Consider the following 18,547-nt stretch of genomic DNA (forward strand, 5'->3'; position numbering starts at 1 on the left):
ACCCCCCGCCCACCCGGCCGCACTGCCCCCACCCCATCTCCGCTCCCTGAACGGACCCTTCCCTCTCCTGCCTCAGCGCCGTGCACCCCCAGTGCCTCTGCCTGCACCTCTCTTCCCGCCCCCACTGCCCCGATAACCTGCTCCCCTCTGGGCTCAGCTTAAAGGCCAAATCCCTAATGAGGCCTTCGGGGGCCCCTCCCTAGATCCAGTCCCCGTCCCTGCTCGCAGCATCTCCTGCTCACAGCCCAGGCCTGTGACGGTCTCGTCATCTGGGTGATGGTTGTGTCATGTCAATTCCCCACACAGACCAGGGATCTCAAGCCTGGCCACAGCTGAGAATCACCCAGAAGCTTTCAACAAGTGCCAAGGCGGGGCCAGCCCAGATCAATGAGCACCCAAGGGCCTGGCCCATCGTTGTGCTCTGCAGTCAGCGGGCTGGGCCCCGCCGTGGCTGCCAGCTGCTCACAGCCCCCCTGAGCTGCCTCCTGTGTTTGCCCATTCGCTTCCCACCTGACCAGAATTAGACATTTTTGTCAACAGTTGAAAATCACCACTGGAACCAGGGGGAGAAAAGGCACTGAAGGAGAGAGAAAAGACAGAAGAGAAAGGAAGAGAGAGAAAGAAAAGAGCGGGAATAGGATGTAGAGAGAGACAGAAACTCAAAGACGTGAGAGGACACGAGAGAGGGTGGAAGGGAAGAGAAGGGAGCAGACAGACAGAGGAGGCGGGAAGGTGGGGAAGGCCGCCGTTGTTGGCAGTTTATTTCTATTTGGATTTTGTTCCAATACCCAAGTTGATTTCCATTCAGCTCAACAAATACCTGCTGGGTGCCTTCTATGTGGCAGCCCCAATGTGGAGCTGGGGACACAGCCATGGACAAAACACACAGGGACCCCTGCCTCCAGGAGGCTCCAGCCAGCGGGACAGTTCCCAGGAGACGATGCTACACCCCCTTCATTTCACAAGTGATGAACTCAACACTCAGAGAGGGAGAGTGACTTGTCCAAGGTCACACAGCACACACCATGGGAGAAGAGGACCAGAGCTCACGTCTCCGAACATGATCCAAGTTTTCTCTCCCTGTTCCCACGCCCGTCTGCTCAGCCGTGTCCATCCTTCCTGCTTTTCAACACTCAAGGCAGCATTTGCCCCAAACTGCATGTGGCTTGAGCTTTAATTTGTAACTATTTTGAAAGGCAATCCAAAAGAAGAAACAGAATTCAGTGACATCCAGACACAAACATTATTAATGTGTTAGAATATATCTTTCTGGGCTTTTTTTTTCCCCTAAGCTTAGACATTCAAATTCTTCCAAAAGTCTGTTCCTGCAAAAAGTCCATTTTTCTCTGGGTGTTCTGACTTGGTGCCATCAGAGGACAGTTTCCGCACAGCTTCTCCCGCGGCGCGGGGTTCGTGGCCGCCTGACAGCATCTGACGCACGGAATGCCTCAGCTGACTGAGCCAGCTCCCTCTTCTCCGACATTAGGCTGCTTCCACTCTCACAGACTATAAACAGCGCTGAGGTGCTTTTCATCCTTGACAAATATTCAGGATAAAATGGAATCTTGAGGTTTTGCAGACTTGTATTTACAACTAACGGAACTGACCTTTTTGGGTAAGATTACTGGCCGTCTGTATTTCCTTTCATATTATTTGTGTGTTCATGGCTTTCGTCTATTTTTTTTTACATTATTGACACTTTGTTTTAAAGCCTGGCTTGCTGCCGGAGTGAGTAACAAATGCTTAATATGCTTCTTCTGCACAAACGTAAGCCTGGAGCAGGGAGGGGCAGCCGGAACTGCCCGAACAAGGAGAAGATTCTCGTCACTGCCACCAGGGGTCGCTCTACTCACACTGCCGGGGCCGGGAGGCTGGCCGGAGCACCCAGCACTCCTGATGCCACTGTCACCTGGACTGCGATCTCAGCTGTGGGACGACAGCCTGCGCTGACACTTTCAAGAGCGTGACTTTTAATCTCTCTGTATGCGCCTCCCTGCTCCCCTCCAGGCCAGGCCGCAGCCCCTGGGCTGTCCCTGCCGTGGCCATCAACGGCCCACATCACCGCTGTCTGCACCTGTGTCTGCTCCCCTGTAAGCTTTGAAGAGCAGGGTGCCTGCTCCAGCCCCAGTGCCCGGCACGGTGCCTGGGACCCAGCAGGTGCCCAGCACACACTCGCCAACAAGCATTCGGACACCTCAGCAGACAGGCCTCGCTTGCAAACCACAGTCCTTTTAAATTTCCTTTTATCAGGTACCCTGAGCAGAAGACCCCTCCCCAAACTCCTCCCCCCGCTCCAGGTCAGGGTTTGTCCTTGCAGTGGCCTGTTCCTTCGTTCCTTTGGGGACCTGGGCTCCAAGCGACTGGCTCTAGAAACCGTGAACTGTGTGTTCCCAGACAAAGCACGTGCCTTCTCTGGACTGTGGGGCTGTGGACAGGGACACCCAACCCTGTGCCTCGTTTGGGAAAGTGCCTTGTCAATATGAAGTAAGTACAAGAAGGCCTGCCCTGGCCATCATTCACACGCGATGCCGCAGGCACATCAGATACCAAGGGGCCGTTCAGGGCAATGGCCCCTAACAATTTGTGATGATTTTCTATGTGATGGTCACAGCCCCGGGGCCACACCCTCCCGCTAGTTTCCAATCTCTAGACCTCACCGCCCAGCATTCCCATCTTGAAGTGGTCCCTTCAGCTGGGAGTTTCCATGTCCCACGGGCGGTGGAAAAAAAACCTTACAATCATTCATTCACTGAGTCACTGACTCACCAAGCGTCTCCCAGCCCACAGCCAGGGGCCGGGATTCAGGGCTGAGTCGGACCCAGGTGGTGATGACGAGGAAGGCACAGAAGCGGGGGGCGGGCAGCCAGGCCTGGCACAGGGAGAATTAGGCCCCTAGAGGCGGGTCCTGTCACTACGGGGGCCACCGAGGACGGAACGAGTTGACGCAAGGTCAGGGAAGTCTTCTTGGAGGAAGTGACATTCCCACCAAATGGATAGAAAGTAACAGGGGTTTACCAAGTGGCAGTGGAAGCCTTTAGAAGCAGGGAAGGCACACAGGCTGGAAGATCGTGGTATATTCAGGGACCTGCAGGAGCTCAGGGTTGCCGGGGCAGAGTTGGGGAGGCAGGCACACTGAGCCTGGAGCACCAGGCTGGGCAGCAGGGGCCTCGAATGCCATTGTTACGAGGTGGATGGAGTTTGATCCGCAGGTGTTGGGAACCAGGGGGTTTATAAAGGGAGATCCTTTGGGGGTTACCAGTTATCCGGAAAAGGCCGGTGAAGACCTGCCTGGGGGTCTTAGCCCGTCTGGGTCCCGGCCCCCTTGGAAATGCACCGTCAACTCTGGGAAATCACGCAGGCGTGCAGCGCTCTCTGAACTCTGAGTATGACCTCATCTGTGCGCAGCCACCCCCACGGGCCAGTGCAGTGGGTGCAGTTGCAGACCAAGACCCCAGAGGGCAACATCTGGCTTTGTGGTTTCCTTATCAATAGGTTCCAGCATTTTAACTTTAAAATCTCAGGCCGCACTCTCCTCAGAGCTGTGACTGGCTGGCACCTGTTGTCCCCAGGGCCCTCGCCGGGGACCTCTTCCTCTCAAGGCAGCCCTTCCCAACTCCAAGATGCCCTGGGTCTGGGCCGTCCCATGCCCTCTGAGAGTAGGACCGAGCCTGGCAGACTGTCACGCCCCGTGGCCTGGGTCCTGCCCCCATTCTGAATAGCAGGGTCCCCACAGTGACCCACAGACCATCAGGCCCCTTCCTCTGCCTCCACCCCTTCACAGGCGGTCCTGTCATCCTGTGCAGGCAGGGGTCTTCTCTTATGTCCTTCCCAGCCCCCGCACCAAGCTCAGGCCCCAGCCGAGCATAGGCACCAAGTGGACACCCATTAAATACTGATTACTGAGCCACTGACCACTGTTTCCGGCAGGAGCAGATACGGGTCCACACGCATAGCTCGCGGTCAGCACGCTGGGGTGCCAACCCTTAATATCTGTGAGACCCTGGGCCGCTCGATGCCTCCACTTCCTCGTCTGTAGAAGGGGGATAACACGGGCCCCCTCTGCAGGCTGTTGAGGGACTAAATGAGTCGACAACAGACAAAGAGCCTGGAAACAGTGCCTGGTGCAAAGATGCCCTAATAAATGTCAGGGGTCGTTTATATCCACCCACGCAAAGCCGGCGAGGAAGCACATGCGGGAACCGGATCCGGCAGTTTTACCATCTCGGGGGCCTCACACCAGTTCACCCAGAGGCGTGCTTGTTATGGGTTGAACTGTGTCCCCTCGAGATTCCTCTGTTGAAGGCCTAGCTCCCCAGTTCCTCACAATGTGCCCTTATTGGGAGAGAGGGTCATCGCAGATGGAATCAGTTAAGATGAGGTCATTAGCATGAGCACTAGTCCAATATGACTGAGGTCCTTATAAAAAGGGGACATTAGGACACAGAGAGAGACGTGCAGAGGGAAGATCACGCGCAGAGACACAGGGAGAAGACAGCCGTCCACAAGCAAAGAGAGGCCTGGGACGGACCCTTCCCCCGGCCTGGGAGGGAACCAACCCTGCCGACACCTTGATTCCGGACTCCAAGCCTCCAGAGTAGTTGTTTAACCCCGGTTGCCCGTCCTTTGTCACAACAGCCCCAGGAAACCAATATGGTACTTATGTCCCTATTTGATCCACAAGGAAATCGAAGCTAAGAAGTGAAATGCCTTCAGAGCCCACAGGGATCCCAGGGGCAGGGCCAGGCTCCTGGCCCACCTGCCTCCATCCGGGGGACTTGGTAACGTCTGCCCGTAGCAAGAAGATGGTCCCCCTGGTGCCAAGTCCCCCTGAAAGGATCATCAGCAAAGGGGATGAGAGTCCATCTCCCTGAGAAGTTAGAGCAAGCAACGCAAGAAATACACAAACGACCACAAAATGGACATAGACAGATGGCCAGAGCAAGCCCCTTGCTGATAAAATTCTCCCAACCTGGTTTTTCACAGGCTATGGTCGGTTTTAGGTTGCCAAAAGCCGGAACTGGCGATGGCCTGATGATATTTTATGCTGAAAATGTTCCCGACATTCGCTCCGCCTTTAAAGGCTCTTGCTTCCACACTCCCATGGGCGGTTCACTCCAATGCCACTCAGTAGATAGTGCGACTACCCGATCGTCCAGCAGAAATCCACAGGGGCTGCAGGACATCCCGAGTTCACGGGGTCATAAACGGGCCAGGAACCCAAATCGTCTGATCCTCAGCCTCACGGCGCTGACGGGGGCCTGAACCCGCCCAGGGGCTCCAGTCGTCGAAAACTGGTCGTGTCCCCCTCCCTCCTTGCACTTGAAGAATATTTCCCGAGCTCCTTCCCTGCCAAGTGCTGTGCTAGGGCTGGGACACAACAGAAAATAAAGAGGACCATGCCTGGCCTCAAAGACTCTGCATCTTGGCGGAAGGAAGCAGGGAATAAATGAATAAATGAGTATGCGGCATGTCAGGTGAAACATGAGGCGGGAGAGGGACGGACAGCGTTTTACACAGGGCGGGGTCGATGCATTTGCACAACCACAAGAGGGAGACACCGGTCCAGAGATGCTTTCCTGGGCTCGTCACCATGACGACCCCCTGTGCACATGGGCCTTTGGGGGATGACGACGGAGGCGGCCCAAGGCAGCCTCGCCCTCGCCAGCCTTCACTGGATGGTTCACCCGCACTTGCCCCTCGGAGGCTCCCTCTGGTGCTGATGACAGTGCCCCGTCGGGGCCTGAGAAGGGCAGCCCAGGGGCCCTGGGAGGCCAGAAGTGGGAGGACTACCTGGAGGAGGCGAGCAGGAGGAGGAGGTGAGACCACAGCCATCACCCGCCACATAACCGTGTGTTGAGGGCTGAATCGTGTCTCCCTAAAAGACACGTTCAGTCCTAACGGGCCCCCCTCCAGTACCCGTGATGCGACCTTATTTGGAAGTAGGGCCTTTGCAGATGCAAATTAAGATGAGGTCATTCTGGGGCAGGCTGGGGCGCGCCCACCTCACCTGCCCCTGCAGACCAACCAACCTCTACCTCCACAGCCAGGCAGAGGGTCTCAGCCCCCGGGCCAGGAGGGCCACACCTGGGGACAGCCCGCCCCAGAGAGCCACTGCAGTGCTCTCCATCCCCCTCGGCCCATCACAGGCCACCGTGATGGGGAGCTGGTGACCTCAGGCCCCGTCCACTTCAGGGCCCTGGCAGCCTGTGCTTCCCCCAGCCATCCCCACAGATCAGTGGAGACAAATCAGCCACATTTGACCTGCTCCAGCAAGGACGAGCCCTCTGCACGAACAAATTAAAAGAGAAGAGAGAGGAAACTGTCGTGGAAGTAGTGTGCCTGCATCTGCCCGACAGTCACCCGGGCAACACAGACCAGGAAGAGATGATGGGAAAGATGACAATGTGATGGTGACAGTGATGGTGACAGAAGCCAATGTGAGTGGCCACTCACACTGTCCCAGGCACGGCACTGACAGCCTTCCCTGTACGCCCTCATTTCATCCCCACGATCAGACCTGGCAGCAGGTCTCAGTACCACCCCTAGTTCCCCCGCGGGACATCGAGGCACAGAAACCCACCCAAAGGTCTCCCAGCTGGTAAGAGACAGAGCTGCGCTGGACTCGCTGGTGCCTCTGTCCACCCGGGTCCAGCCTGCTCTAGCAGTGTGAGCACCTTGCCCACTGCGTGTGGCTCCAGCATCTAAGGATCAGCAGCTTCTTTTCCCGGGTCCCTAACCAGCAGCCCCGCCCGCTCTGCCACCAAGCTGGCGAGGGGCTGGCTTCTCCCAGGGCCAGAGGCAGAACTGGCTGGGGACCACGCTTTAGGGCCACTTAGGGAACTTTCAAGAGAATTTTGACTGTGCAACATCCAGCAAAGTCTTGAGAGAACGTGCCCCGTGGGAGATGCATCTCCCCTGCGGTGCTGGAACTTTTAAATGACACGGCCTGAAACCTCCAAGAGGTCACAGACACATGTTGACAAGGGGCTTGTGAACGGATGGCACACAAGCCACTGACTCCAGCCAGCGACACTGCCCCAAACTCCTCAAGAACAGACTCCGGCCTGGGCATCTCGAGGTAAGGGCAGCAGCTTGGACTCACGGCTCTGATCTGGCCTGCGTCCCCTTGCTGGCCCTGCCACTTTGTAGCTGGGTGCCCACGGTCAAGTCACTTAATCTCCTGGGTCTCATTTTCCCTATCTATTCAGCGGGATAACAGCACCTGGCTTTTGAGGCTGTCCTGAGGATTAAATGAGACAAGAACCCCAAGCGTACAAGATGTTAGTGGGAGTCTCTTAAGTATTTCGGTCTTTACTCTCCTTCCGAGAATAAAGAAAGAGCGCGTGGCAGTGTACGGGAAGATAGAGAGGGTGGGAGAATGGGACTTGAGCCGACAGCCTAAACGGAAGTCTTATGTTTAGGACAATTACAGAAAGGATTCTAAATGACGATTTCCATCTAGACATGATTTATTTTCCAAAGTTACAGTGAGGTGACAATATTAAATGTACAGTTTTCCTTTCATCTGACGAACACACGGGAGGAAGAACCAGCAGGACGTGTGGAAGAGCGACAACAGGCGGATAAAGTAGTAAAAAGATAATCTACGACCACAGGCAAACTCTGTTAAAACGATCTAGGCAGGATACATGTCATCATCCTGAGAAAAGGCAGCGCGTTTAAAGTTCCAGTTAATTCGAAATAGACGGTCTGGGTCAGAAGATAAACTTGATTTTTTTAACAAGCAATCTTCTGGCAAAGGCTGCTCACTGACTTTTCTTGAAATGCGGATTCACCCAATGGCCAGAAGCAGAGATCCGGATCTCTCGAGGGAGCTGGGTGAACGCTCTCTTTTCAGAGAGGCAGCCGGGTGCAGGAGAAACAACACACTTTGTACTCACGTCAAATTTGGCTCCAAATCCAGTTCTGCCTCTTACCAGCTGTGTGACAACAGGTCAACGAACTCCCTCTCTGATCCTTAGCCTCCTCGTATGTGGAGTAGGAATGTTAATAGTACTCGCCTCACAGTCTTCACGAGAATTAAAGGAAATAATGCCTTTGAAAACACCCAGTAGGGTGCCCAGCACATGGCAGGAGCGCATCAGACCTAAGTTTTTACTCTGCCATCAGTCAAATGAATTAAGTTGGCCTCCAGAGCTTAAGAAACTTGCCCGAGGTCACACAGCCAGTCAACAGGACAACCAGAAAGGGACCCAGGCCTGTGTGCTTTCTACTGCACAGTCCCGGGGACCTCCCGGTGCTGCTGGGTGGGGGCTGCAAAGACGCAGCAGAGCTGGACCCTGCCCGCGAGGAGCTCACAGTCTGAGGAGGAGAAAGGCAGATGCACACAGCACTGCGCACAGGGAGCCGGTGTCACCGCTGGAGCCGTGAGGGAGGTGGGAAAGGGCCACTGCCCTCAGGGAGGGGCTGCAGCAGGGGAGACTTCCCGGGCACGTGACAGTTACGTAATACCGCACCGGGCAGTTCACCTGGGATAGGGCCAGACACGCAGGGCCCATTCAGTGTTGGCTGGAAGGACGGACAGGCGGGAACAGACGATGGGGGATAAAGGCGGCTGGTTGGCCCCCTGGAGAGTGGTTGAGCGGAGAGATGGACAAGTAGGTGGTGGGGCAAAGGATGATGGAGCGTGGGTAGACAAGTGGGTGGGTGAGTAAACAAGCAGTGGCTAAGTGGGGGGACAGGTGGATGGGTGGACGAAGGGGTGGAGGGCGGGGTAGTGAGGCAGCTGCATTGCTGAGCGGGTGGGTGAAGCTGTACAGGTGGATGGGTAGGGCTGGCTGAGTAGACGGGTGGGCAGATGACCGTAGGAATGAAGGACGGACAGAAGGTTGGGGCTGGCTGGCTCGGATGAGCGGATGAAGAGGAAGGCCGGGGAACGAAGGAGTTGACTTCACCAAGTGGCTGTACGAGACAGAGAAAATCGAAAACTCACTCTTGCCCTGCGGTGCGGCCACTTACCAGGCTGCCCTGACCATCAGGGGCCGTGCTGCGCGCGCTGTCTCCGGGGGCCTGGCCTCCCAGCTTCTCTCGCAGGCTTCTGTTTTGCCCGGCGAGGTCCTCCACCTGGCCCTGCAGGCCGATCTCCGACAGCTGCAGCTCGTAGACGCGGCAGCGCAGCTCCTCCAGCTGCGCGCGGAGCCGGCGCTCAGTGGCGCGCTGGTCCCGCAGCCGGCGCGCCGCCTCCTCCCGCTCGCGCTCGCCGCGCTCGGCCCTCGCCTGCAGGGCGCGCAGCTCCGCGGCCTCCTGGGGGGCGCTCCGGGGGTCGGCCGGGCCCGGGGATCGGGGGCTGCGTGGGGCCGGGACGTCCAGCTCGGCCAGCAGGAGTCCCGCGGCGCGGCAGAGGCGCCGCACGTCCGCCTCCAGACGCTGCACCTGCGCCCGCAGGACGCGCTCCTGCTCGCGCACCAGGCCGAGCTGGCGCCGCTGGGTCCGCCGGGCGCGCTCCAGGGCCGCCGCCTGCCGCGCCAGCGCCTCGTCCTTGCGCCGCAGCCGCTCCCGCAGCCGCCGCAGCCGCCACCGCTGCCGCCGGGCCGCGCGCTCCTTCTCCAGGACCTACAGGTTGGCGGTGGATGAGGGCGTGAGGAGGCAAGCCCGGGGCCGCAGGGCCGCTCGCGCTGATCCTGCCTGTATCTTAGATTTCGATATTTTGTTCATCCTGGATTTTTTGCATTTAATTAGTGCATCAAAATATTATTTATCTTGACTATTGAGTTTTTTGGCCCTCCCTAAAATTTTACGCGGAAGCGGAGTGCCTCACTCAGTCACCCTGGGAGGAGCCCTGCACCCCGTGAGCTCCCTGAGTCCTTGGAAGGAAGCTGTGCAGAGGGCGGGATGGGCCACTCCAGTGGTTCCAGGATTGATACCTCCACTCCAGTCTGTAAGGAGCCGCCATGGGAGCCCGTGATGTCCCCGCTTCCCCCCAGCACCTGCGAGACCTCTCCGTTTCCCAAGGCCTAAAGAGTTAGTTAATGCCTGGCCCAGCAAGGGTCAGGTGACCGTGGCCTCTGGCTGGTGAGACAGGACCCCCAGTGTCATGGCAGCTGTTCATTACTGCAAATACACCCCCGCCCCCCAGTGGAGCTAGGGACTGTTACTATCCCCCTGGGACGCTCAGAAGTGACTTGCATAATATTACACAGCTAACAGTCACTGCGGCGGGGATTTGAACGTCTGCGTAGCTGACCTTTTCTCCCTCCACTGCCGCCTGCCTGTCCGGAGTGCACATCTCCCTGTTCCGAAACCCTGCCCTCCCCCCACCCATGAGCTGTGAGCTGGACTGCGAGGACCCAGCCACTGCCAAAACGGGAGTCCTTGCCTCATTTTCAGAAGTGATTTAAGCCAACGGGTGGAACCGCCCGGGGGTATAAGCCCTCTTTCATGGCTGGTGCCCACCTGCCGCCACCCGGCCAGGAGAGCTCGCAGGAGACAAAACAAAGGAGCGAGCACAAACGTGGGAGGGAGCCTGGGGGCAGCTCCGGGCTTCAGGGGATGTTGGGGGGACATGGGGCGGGTAAAACCAGAGTCCCTGAGAGGCAAACCCGCTCCCGAGTGCCGGATGGTGTGAGGTTGGTGCTCCATTGGCCGAGAGTCTGCCTTTATCAGCTTTCAGAACGACCACAGGCCACTAGAGAAGGGAGGCGACTGTGTACACAAATGCTTGCTGGGACTATGGACGGCAACAGGGCGAGACTGACACCCGGCAGATCCCAGGTGCAAAGGGCAGAGAGGACTCGTCCACACACTCGACACAACGTACTCGGAAATGCAGGCACCTCAGAGAGAGACTGAGGGTCAGAGGTCCCCGCTGGGTTGCCCCTCACCACTCTGAACTTCCACTCCTCATCCAGAAATGGGGTTTCGTGACAGGACTTTCCCAGGAGCATACAGACCACACGAGACCATAATAAAGAGACGTGTGTAGAAACGGGCGTGGTGTCCTACAGAGCCACGGTGGCAGTGCCTCTGGGCCCCGACAGCACTGCCCCTGCTGGTCACCCTCATGGCTGTGACATCTCGCGAATGCAGGGCAGGGGCTGGTTCACCTTGGAACTCCCATGTGTATACAGGGCATGGCTCAAAAATATTTATTACAGTGCCTTCCACGGAGAGATTACGTTCTCGATGGTGAAATCCCACACACCATCACTAGATCTCGTGTGAAAAACTCCCCCTGGGATGCTGAGGACGCTGTGCTAGGAACAAGGAGAATTACCCCCACTTTCTGCACCTGAAGTTCAACGTAAAGGGGAAAAATGCCACTTGCCTGTCTCCCTGGCGTCTCAAAGACTAATTCAATGTCACTGAGACCCCGATCTTCCCATGCTCCCCTTCTGTCTCAGCTCATGGCTGAGCCAGTGGTTTTCAAACTTTTGGGGCTGCTTCCACTGTAAGAAACACATTTTAAGAACGTGCCCCGTTATACACATGCGCACATGTGCAACCGACAAAGAAGTTTCAAGAAACAGCACTCCTGTTCGAACATCAGATGGCCCCTTCGTATCTCCCAGGTGATCCCACAGCCCACCGACAGGTGTCAGCCTTCAGTTTGCCAGGCTCTGGGCCTCACTGTAAGTAGCCTTCGGCGGAGAAGGATGCCTCTGGGGGTCTGTGGGACCCCCCCGCAGCTGCCCTCCCAGGCTTGTTGTTTCTGCCCCTGCGGCATCTCCTAAATGTGTCCTACCCCCCAGCCTTCACCATCTCCCCCCAGAATATTTCAATAAAAGCTAATAATTATGAAAACAGCTAGCGTTATTTAAATGCCTGCCGTGGTAAGCGTTTTACACATATTAACTCACGCAACAGTCCAAGGGGGTTAGTACATCATTCCGCTCTCACAGATGAGGAAACGGAGGCCCAGAGAGGTTAGGCCACCTGCCCTAGGTCACACAACTAGTGAGCGGCGGAGCTGGGATTTGCAGAGGCGTCTGCCTCCAGGGTCCGCCCCTTAACCGCCCACTCCTTCTCCAACAGTACTCTAACTTGTCCCCTGGCCCCCGCCATCTCTCTCTCTACCATGCAATTAGACTCATATCCCCCAAACCCTGACCCCTGCTTGAGTCCTCGAAAGCTGCTCTCATTGCCTTCAGCATTCCGTTCACGCCGTGGCCCTGGCGATCTCTGGAACTCTCCTGTCTCACCACTCCCTCTCCCTGCCCACACCCTCTGCTCTGGTCTCAGAGTGTTCTTCCACACCTCCATGTCTTTGCTCATGCTGTTCCCCATGCCTCGCGTGCCCTTCCCGCAGGGCCCAACTCACACGGCCCAGTCCTCTGTAGCTTCTCCCCCGCCACACACACTATGCCCGCACCTCCCTCACGGCACCCAGCGTCCAGCTTCCGAGTTGCTTGTCTCTCATCTGTGTCCCCACCTGCAAGCAGCTCCTGAGGGTAGAGACCCCGCACAGTCATCCTGTCTGCATCCCAGAGCTGGCTGCCCTGAGGTCAGGCACAAAGGCCGCAGAAAGGCCCCTTTCACCAGAGCCCCGGCAAGCACACAGCCCGAAGGGCACCCAGCACTCTCACACCCACGGGGGACCCCAGCGGGAGGAGCCTTGGGAGGGAACAGGCCAGGATGGGGATCCCACTTTACAGACGGGGCAGCTGGGGCCCAGAGAGGCTGGTGACCTTGCCCAGGGCCCCGGCCCCTGGCCGCACCCTTGGAATCAGGGTCCCTCCAACCCCTCCGGCCCGGGCTTTCCCAGGCTGCCCCCTGTCTGCTCAACTGCAGCGGCCGCGGCACCCAGACAGGTGGGGGCCCCTGCTGGGACGTGGAACCAGTGCTGAAAAGAGGGCGGGATGGTACCTGGTGGGCCAGCTCCCCCCGCAGTGCCTGCAGCTCCTCGTGGGCCCGCAGAGAGGCGTGGCGCTCCTGGAGCACGCGGGCACCCAGCTTGTCCACCCTCCGCAAGAGGCTCCTCTCCGACAGCTCCAGCTCCCGGATTCTGCGCAGTGAAGCGAGGCACTTAGGAGGCCTAAATGGCCCAAGGTTGTCCCAGACCTTTTCTTTTTGTCATTTGGTCAATTTACTACTCTGACAAAATTACATCTTGTGAAACATTCATACATGTCTTTTAAAAGATGATCTAAAATGCTTCAAAGACCTCTTTTGGACAGTAAGGCACCATGAATCAAGAATTGGAACAGTGTTCTCATCCCTGAACCGGTAATCCGGAAACCAGCAAAGACTGAGCCAGAACCAGACGTCTGCATTGTCTCAATTAATCCTTACATTACCAGCCCTTGGGGGGGTTCTGTTCTGCCTACTTCACGCACAAGGAAACTGAGGATCAGAGAGGCAGGGCCACTTGCCCAAGGTCACACAGCATTTTAGAGTCTAGACTGTCTGACTTCCAAACTCATGCTTTTTACCCTGTGCTCTGTTGCCTCCCATTTGAGCTACATCCCTGCAAATCTCTTCTAAAGAAATGATTGAAATGAAGAAAAAGGTGTCTACAAATAAAAACATTCATGTCTGTATTACTCACAGAAGTGAGAAGCTGGAAATGGCCTAACTGTGACGTTTGGGGGCGGCTCAGCCACAGGACGGCTTTTTTTATCATCCCGGGAAGTGTTGAGGTTGTGTCACATGCAAACTAATCCCCAGACTAGAGGTGAACCCCGACCCCGCAGCTCTAGAAAGCAGAAGTGTGAACGGAGGGGAGCCCAGGGGGAGAGGAGGAAGCACAAGGACCTGCTGGTCCCCTGTGCGCAGTATCCGAGGCCCGGGAAGGCGCTGATCTTACAGCAGACACCCGGAAACACGCGAAAAGTGCCCCCCAGCCCACGGGGCCAAGCTCTGCGCAGCCTCGCTCCCTCACCCAAGTCCACGCAGGTGACCTGCTCCCCAGGGACAGACTGCTTCCCTGGGTGATGGACCGCCTAGCTCTGCCTCCCTGCTCTGCCACTTACCAGTCATGGGGCTTAGACTGGGCTCATTCACCACTATGACCCTCAGTATCTTTATCTGTGAAACAGAGGTCATCGCACCTTGCTCAGAAGGTCGATGTGAAGATTAAATTAAACAGTGCCTTATTATTAACAATAAGGTAAGAGTGCCCTGCTCTACTCTAGTTCTGAGGCCCTGGACGAGGGTCTGGAAAGTGACAGAAGGGAGTGTGCCCTCTTGTGTGGATTACAGTCAAGTTTCTTCCAGACTGAACCAGAGGAGTAACCTCAGTTCATCAGTCAGAGAGTCAGGCTGAGTACCTCTGAGTGCTTATAACACGTGGCGATATCTGACAGGGACGAGAAAAGCCTTTCTTTGTAGTTTTTGACCAACCTGACACGTTAAACATGAGACAATATTTAATTCTGATGTTCTCCTTACACTTAAAGTAAGCAGAAAATGACTAACTTCACCATGGCAGGCTGAATAACAGCCCCAAACATATCCAACAGAGAATCCCAAGTGACCAATGTCACCCTACAATGCAAAAGAGACCAGAGCTGAGATGACGTTAAGATCTCGAGATGGGAGATCATCCCGGGTTATCTGGGTGGGCCCTGACTGCCAGCGCAAGGGAGGCAGAGGGACACTGACACAGAGGGCAAAGGCCGTCCCACCGCTGCAGCAATGGGCCCACAGCAAGGCGCTCGGTGGCTGGCTCTGCAGATGCAGGAAGGGGGAAGGGGCCTGGAGCCACGGAATGCAGCTCTAGAGGCCGGAGAAAGGACAGGAAAGAGATGGCCCTACAGCCTCTGGAGGGCGCAGGGCCCTGCCCGCACCAGATTTCAGCCCGGGGAGACTGATGCCAGACTCGTGCCTGCAGAGCTGTCGACACCGAACGTGTGCTATTTGAAGCCGCTGAGTTTGTGCTAAGCTGTTACAGCAGCCACAGGAAGTGCAGACACTCACAAACACGAAATAGACAATGAAGCACCATTGTTCATAAATTAACGACAAGTTAGAAATACTAACATGCAGGGCTGCAAAGAGTGCCCTGAAACTAGGAGACTCCATCAGGGAGCGGGATGAAATCTGGGAGGCGGCCTGGGTTCAAGTCCCAGTTCCGGCACGTGGCTGGAGGTGTGACCTTGGAGAAATCACAACATACACTTAGTGACCCTGGATGATGTCTTTCATCCTCCAGCCTCTGTTTCCTCATCTGGAAAGGGGGATCACATCACTCTGTGTGTCACAGGGTTCAGGGAGCAATGATGGGGGCATGTGTGGGAGGCCAGCACCGAGTGCACACCACCAGCGCATCGCTGCGTAAATGGTAACTCCCTTTCCTCCTCCACCCCGGCCACGGATCCAGCCTCCCCTCCCACCCTGCTCCTGCAGGATGGTGCATCTGGCCTCCAGAGAACAGAGGACACAGCCCACCATTCCCCGTGGGCAGGTCCAGGATGCCCTGCTGTCCCAGCTCTCAGCCCCCAGGACTCACATCACGGGCTGAATGTGTCTCCCCAAATTCCTGTGCTGAAGTCCTAACCCCAGTGCCTCAGAATGTGACCGTATATGGAGACAGGGTCTTCACAAAGGTGATTAAAGTAAAATGAGGTCACTGGGTGGGTCCTAATGCAATCTGACTGGTGTCCTTATAGACATACACAGAGGGACAACCATGTGAGGACACAGGGAGAAGACGGCCCCCAGGAGAGAGGCCTCAGAGGAAACCCACCTGCCCACACCTGGATCTCAAACGTCAGCCTCCAGGACTGGGAGAGAACACATCTTTGCTGTTTAAGCCCCCGGTCCACAGCACATTGTGGTGGCGGCCCGAGCAGACTGATACAACTTAGTATGTGGCTCTTCGGGGGTAAGAGCGGGTTGCAGAATGAGTAAATGAATGAATGAATGGAGGGATGGATGGATGAATGAATGGACAGACACAGAGAGTGATACATAGAGTAACAAAATAATTTTTCTGATATGTGAATTTCTTCATGTGAAAAGTTTTACAAAGAGAGAGAAAAACAAGTAAAGCACATGTAAATACACATTTAATGACTTGCCTTTATTAAAACAAAGGAGAATACAAGAAAATGGTGACATGTCAGACAAATCTAAAACTCTTGGCTGCTGGGATGTTGGGAAACCCATCAGAATTGACCCCAGCCATAACGGCACTGCATGTCCACACTGGGTTTCTCCTCTGCTATATGTGCATGGCCCCTCCTCATTCTGCTGGCCTAGGGATCAAAGAATGATCCAGAAAGAGCATGGGCTCTGGAGAAAGACCTGGATTCCCAGCCTCTGGACCATGTCGGTTCCATCAGGAAAACAGAGCCCACGCCCAGAACTCCAGAAGTGACAAACACACACAGAAAATCTGTTATAAAGAAGATGGGTGAGCTAAAAGGCTGCACAGAGATAACAGGCATCCCAGACATTAGCACCTGCCAGGGGCCCCCTCCTGCCCCTTGGGCTGGATGGATGCATGAGAAGGAGGTGGTGACACCGGGGCCCAGGAGCCAGGCCACCGGGCATGAGCAGGACCACAGAGGAAGCCGAAAGCATGACTGAGTTGCAGCCGCTGTCGGAGATCCACCCTGAGCAGAAGAGAGGGGAGAAATGCCCTGCTTCTCCCCTCCTCTCCCTTCAGTGCCTCCCAGTGGCTGGGCGCAGACGCCAGTGAGCGAGGGAGCAGGCAGCCTTGTGCAGCCCCAGCCCCAGTGATGGGGAGCAGAGGACAGAAAGACAGGACCGAGAGCCGGGGATGGCCGCGGGCAGGTTATGTGACATGGGTGAGCCTGCTTCCTCGGCCGTATAGACAATTCAACACACCATTCTAACATGACTGTGATGCCCCAGGGTTCTTTAAATACACAAAGAAAAGGTCTGAATGGCATATTTACCTGCTCCTCAGCCTGGACTCCGACATCATGTGCTTGTCCACGGCTGCCAACAGCTTCTGCTCTGAGCATTCCAGCTGCTTCCCGAGCGTCCCTGTGTCCATGTCTGGGCTGCTGGCTGCTCTGTCCGGAAGACACCCGTGCTCCTCACCACTGTCCTCTGCGTCCTGGAATATCCAGGACGTGTTGATCTTCACATCGACGTTCATCACATCAAACCCATCACTGCTGGGGGCTCTGACAACGTAGCTGAAACTTTTTTCAGTCCGTGCTTTAGCTGTCGGCTCCATCCCGTGCGTCGTTGACGGGTCAAGACTTTATAAAATTAAGTGAATTTGCAACACTGACTTTCTGGAGATTTCGAGGTGGCTGCAGCGCCTTCAGATGGGGCAGGAAAACATCCTTTGAGGAGGACAAGAAAAGGTGGATTATTTATGAGCGGGGACTTGGGTTTCATCGGCACGAATGTCATACGAGATGAATGAAAGCCTCTCACTTTACAGGCCGGCGTGCCAGAACTCACCCAAAGCAAGAAAAAGGCACAGGACAACCACTGGGGATTAAAAGCTTAATAATGTGGTCAAAGAGGTAAAACAGGATTTCCAGGCAGGACCTGGAACATTATAAATTCTCAGTATTTCACCCCGTAATGAATGAAGCTCTACACCTCCTCTCTGAGTACAGCAAACACCCGTCAAGGACCTAGAATCTGCTCGGGGAGGGGATGGGGAACCCGTGCTGCACTGGCCCTCTCACCTTACCTGGTCCAGATCTCCCGGCAACCCTACAAGGCGGGCGTGATGGCGACCATTTTACAGATGATGGAACAGGGGCTCTGGAAGGTGGAGGAGCTTGTCCAGGCCCACAGACGGGAAGTGGCAGAGTCAGGACTCAAAGCTGGGTCTGACTCCAAAACCTGAGCGGTAAGGAACGCACCAAGACCCGGGGCGGGATAAAACGTGTCCTGGGGGAGGAAGGCAGAGGCTGGAGAGATGGCGGAGGAAGGATGGGTGCCCTACAGCAGAGCTGGGCAGGTGAAGGCAATGGGAGTGGTCTGGGTTTGGCCGGCCTGGTGGACACACAGAATGGGGAATGAGGCCCGAGGACAGAAGGTGGCCTGGGGCCATATCCGTGTGGGCCTTAAGCTCCAGGACGAGGACTTTGGCACTCTCTGTGGGCAGTGGGGGTTCCCTGGAGGATGCAGAGCCAGGCAGGAGCCTGGTCAGATGTAACTTTGAGGATGGAGCACCCTGGGGCTTGCAGGCGGCGAGAACGGAGGCCGCCAGCATGGAGGAGGAGCCGGTGCAGCAGGCCTGGCGTGGCGTGGTGCAAGGACAAATAGAAATTAAAACTCAGAGGCTTCATTCTCCCCATTAAAAATAATGGAAGAGATTTCCCCTCTCTTTTCTTAGAGCATTTACTTTAGAAAACTTGCAAGTTGTTTCTTCATCTCTTTGAAATATATGTAAATCCTTTTAAAACCTAAATGAGCCTTTGCCAGCTTTCTGACCAGAAATATCTTTCTGAAGGACCTGGGAACCATCTCTCTGGAATGTAGACATACAAGGAAAATAACACCCCTCTCTCCCAGTTCCTGCAGGGGGACGGGAGCCCGACTTCTATGCGTGCCATCTCCTGCCATAGAGATGGGAGAAGTTTGTTTTCCTTTGCATAAGACAAATTAACAAACACAGAGGGCCACCCCAGTGGACAGGTGGGTTAGGGTGACC

General features: G+C 55.9%; 1 protein-coding gene across 6 annotated transcripts in view; it reads right to left on the reverse strand.

The window, feature by feature from the left end:
• The window catches only part of C3H4orf50 (chromosome 3 C4orf50 homolog), a 122,565-nt gene that overhangs the window by 99,506 nt on the left and 4,512 nt on the right, over positions 1 to 18,547 (reverse strand). For 5 of the 6 annotated variants that reach the window (XM_070262730.1, XM_070262731.1, XM_070262727.1 and 2 more), the window contains exons 2-4: positions 16,821 to 17,219; positions 12,823 to 12,961; positions 8,980 to 9,573 (exon numbers count right to left, since the gene is read on the reverse strand). In XM_070262730.1, the coding sequence (XP_070118831.1) occupies positions 8,980 to 9,573; positions 12,823 to 12,961; positions 16,821 to 17,107 (1,020 nt within the window). In that variant the 5' untranslated portion in view covers positions 17,108 to 17,219. The remainder of the gene's footprint in view (positions 1 to 8,979; positions 9,574 to 12,822; positions 12,962 to 16,820; positions 17,220 to 18,547) is intronic. The other variant, XM_070262732.1, reaches the window with a different exon arrangement.

This window comes from Equus caballus, chromosome 3 (assembly GCF_041296265.1).
Source record: "Equus caballus isolate H_3958 breed thoroughbred chromosome 3, TB-T2T, whole genome shotgun sequence".
Lineage (NCBI taxonomy): Eukaryota > Metazoa > Chordata > Mammalia > Perissodactyla > Equidae > Equus > Equus caballus.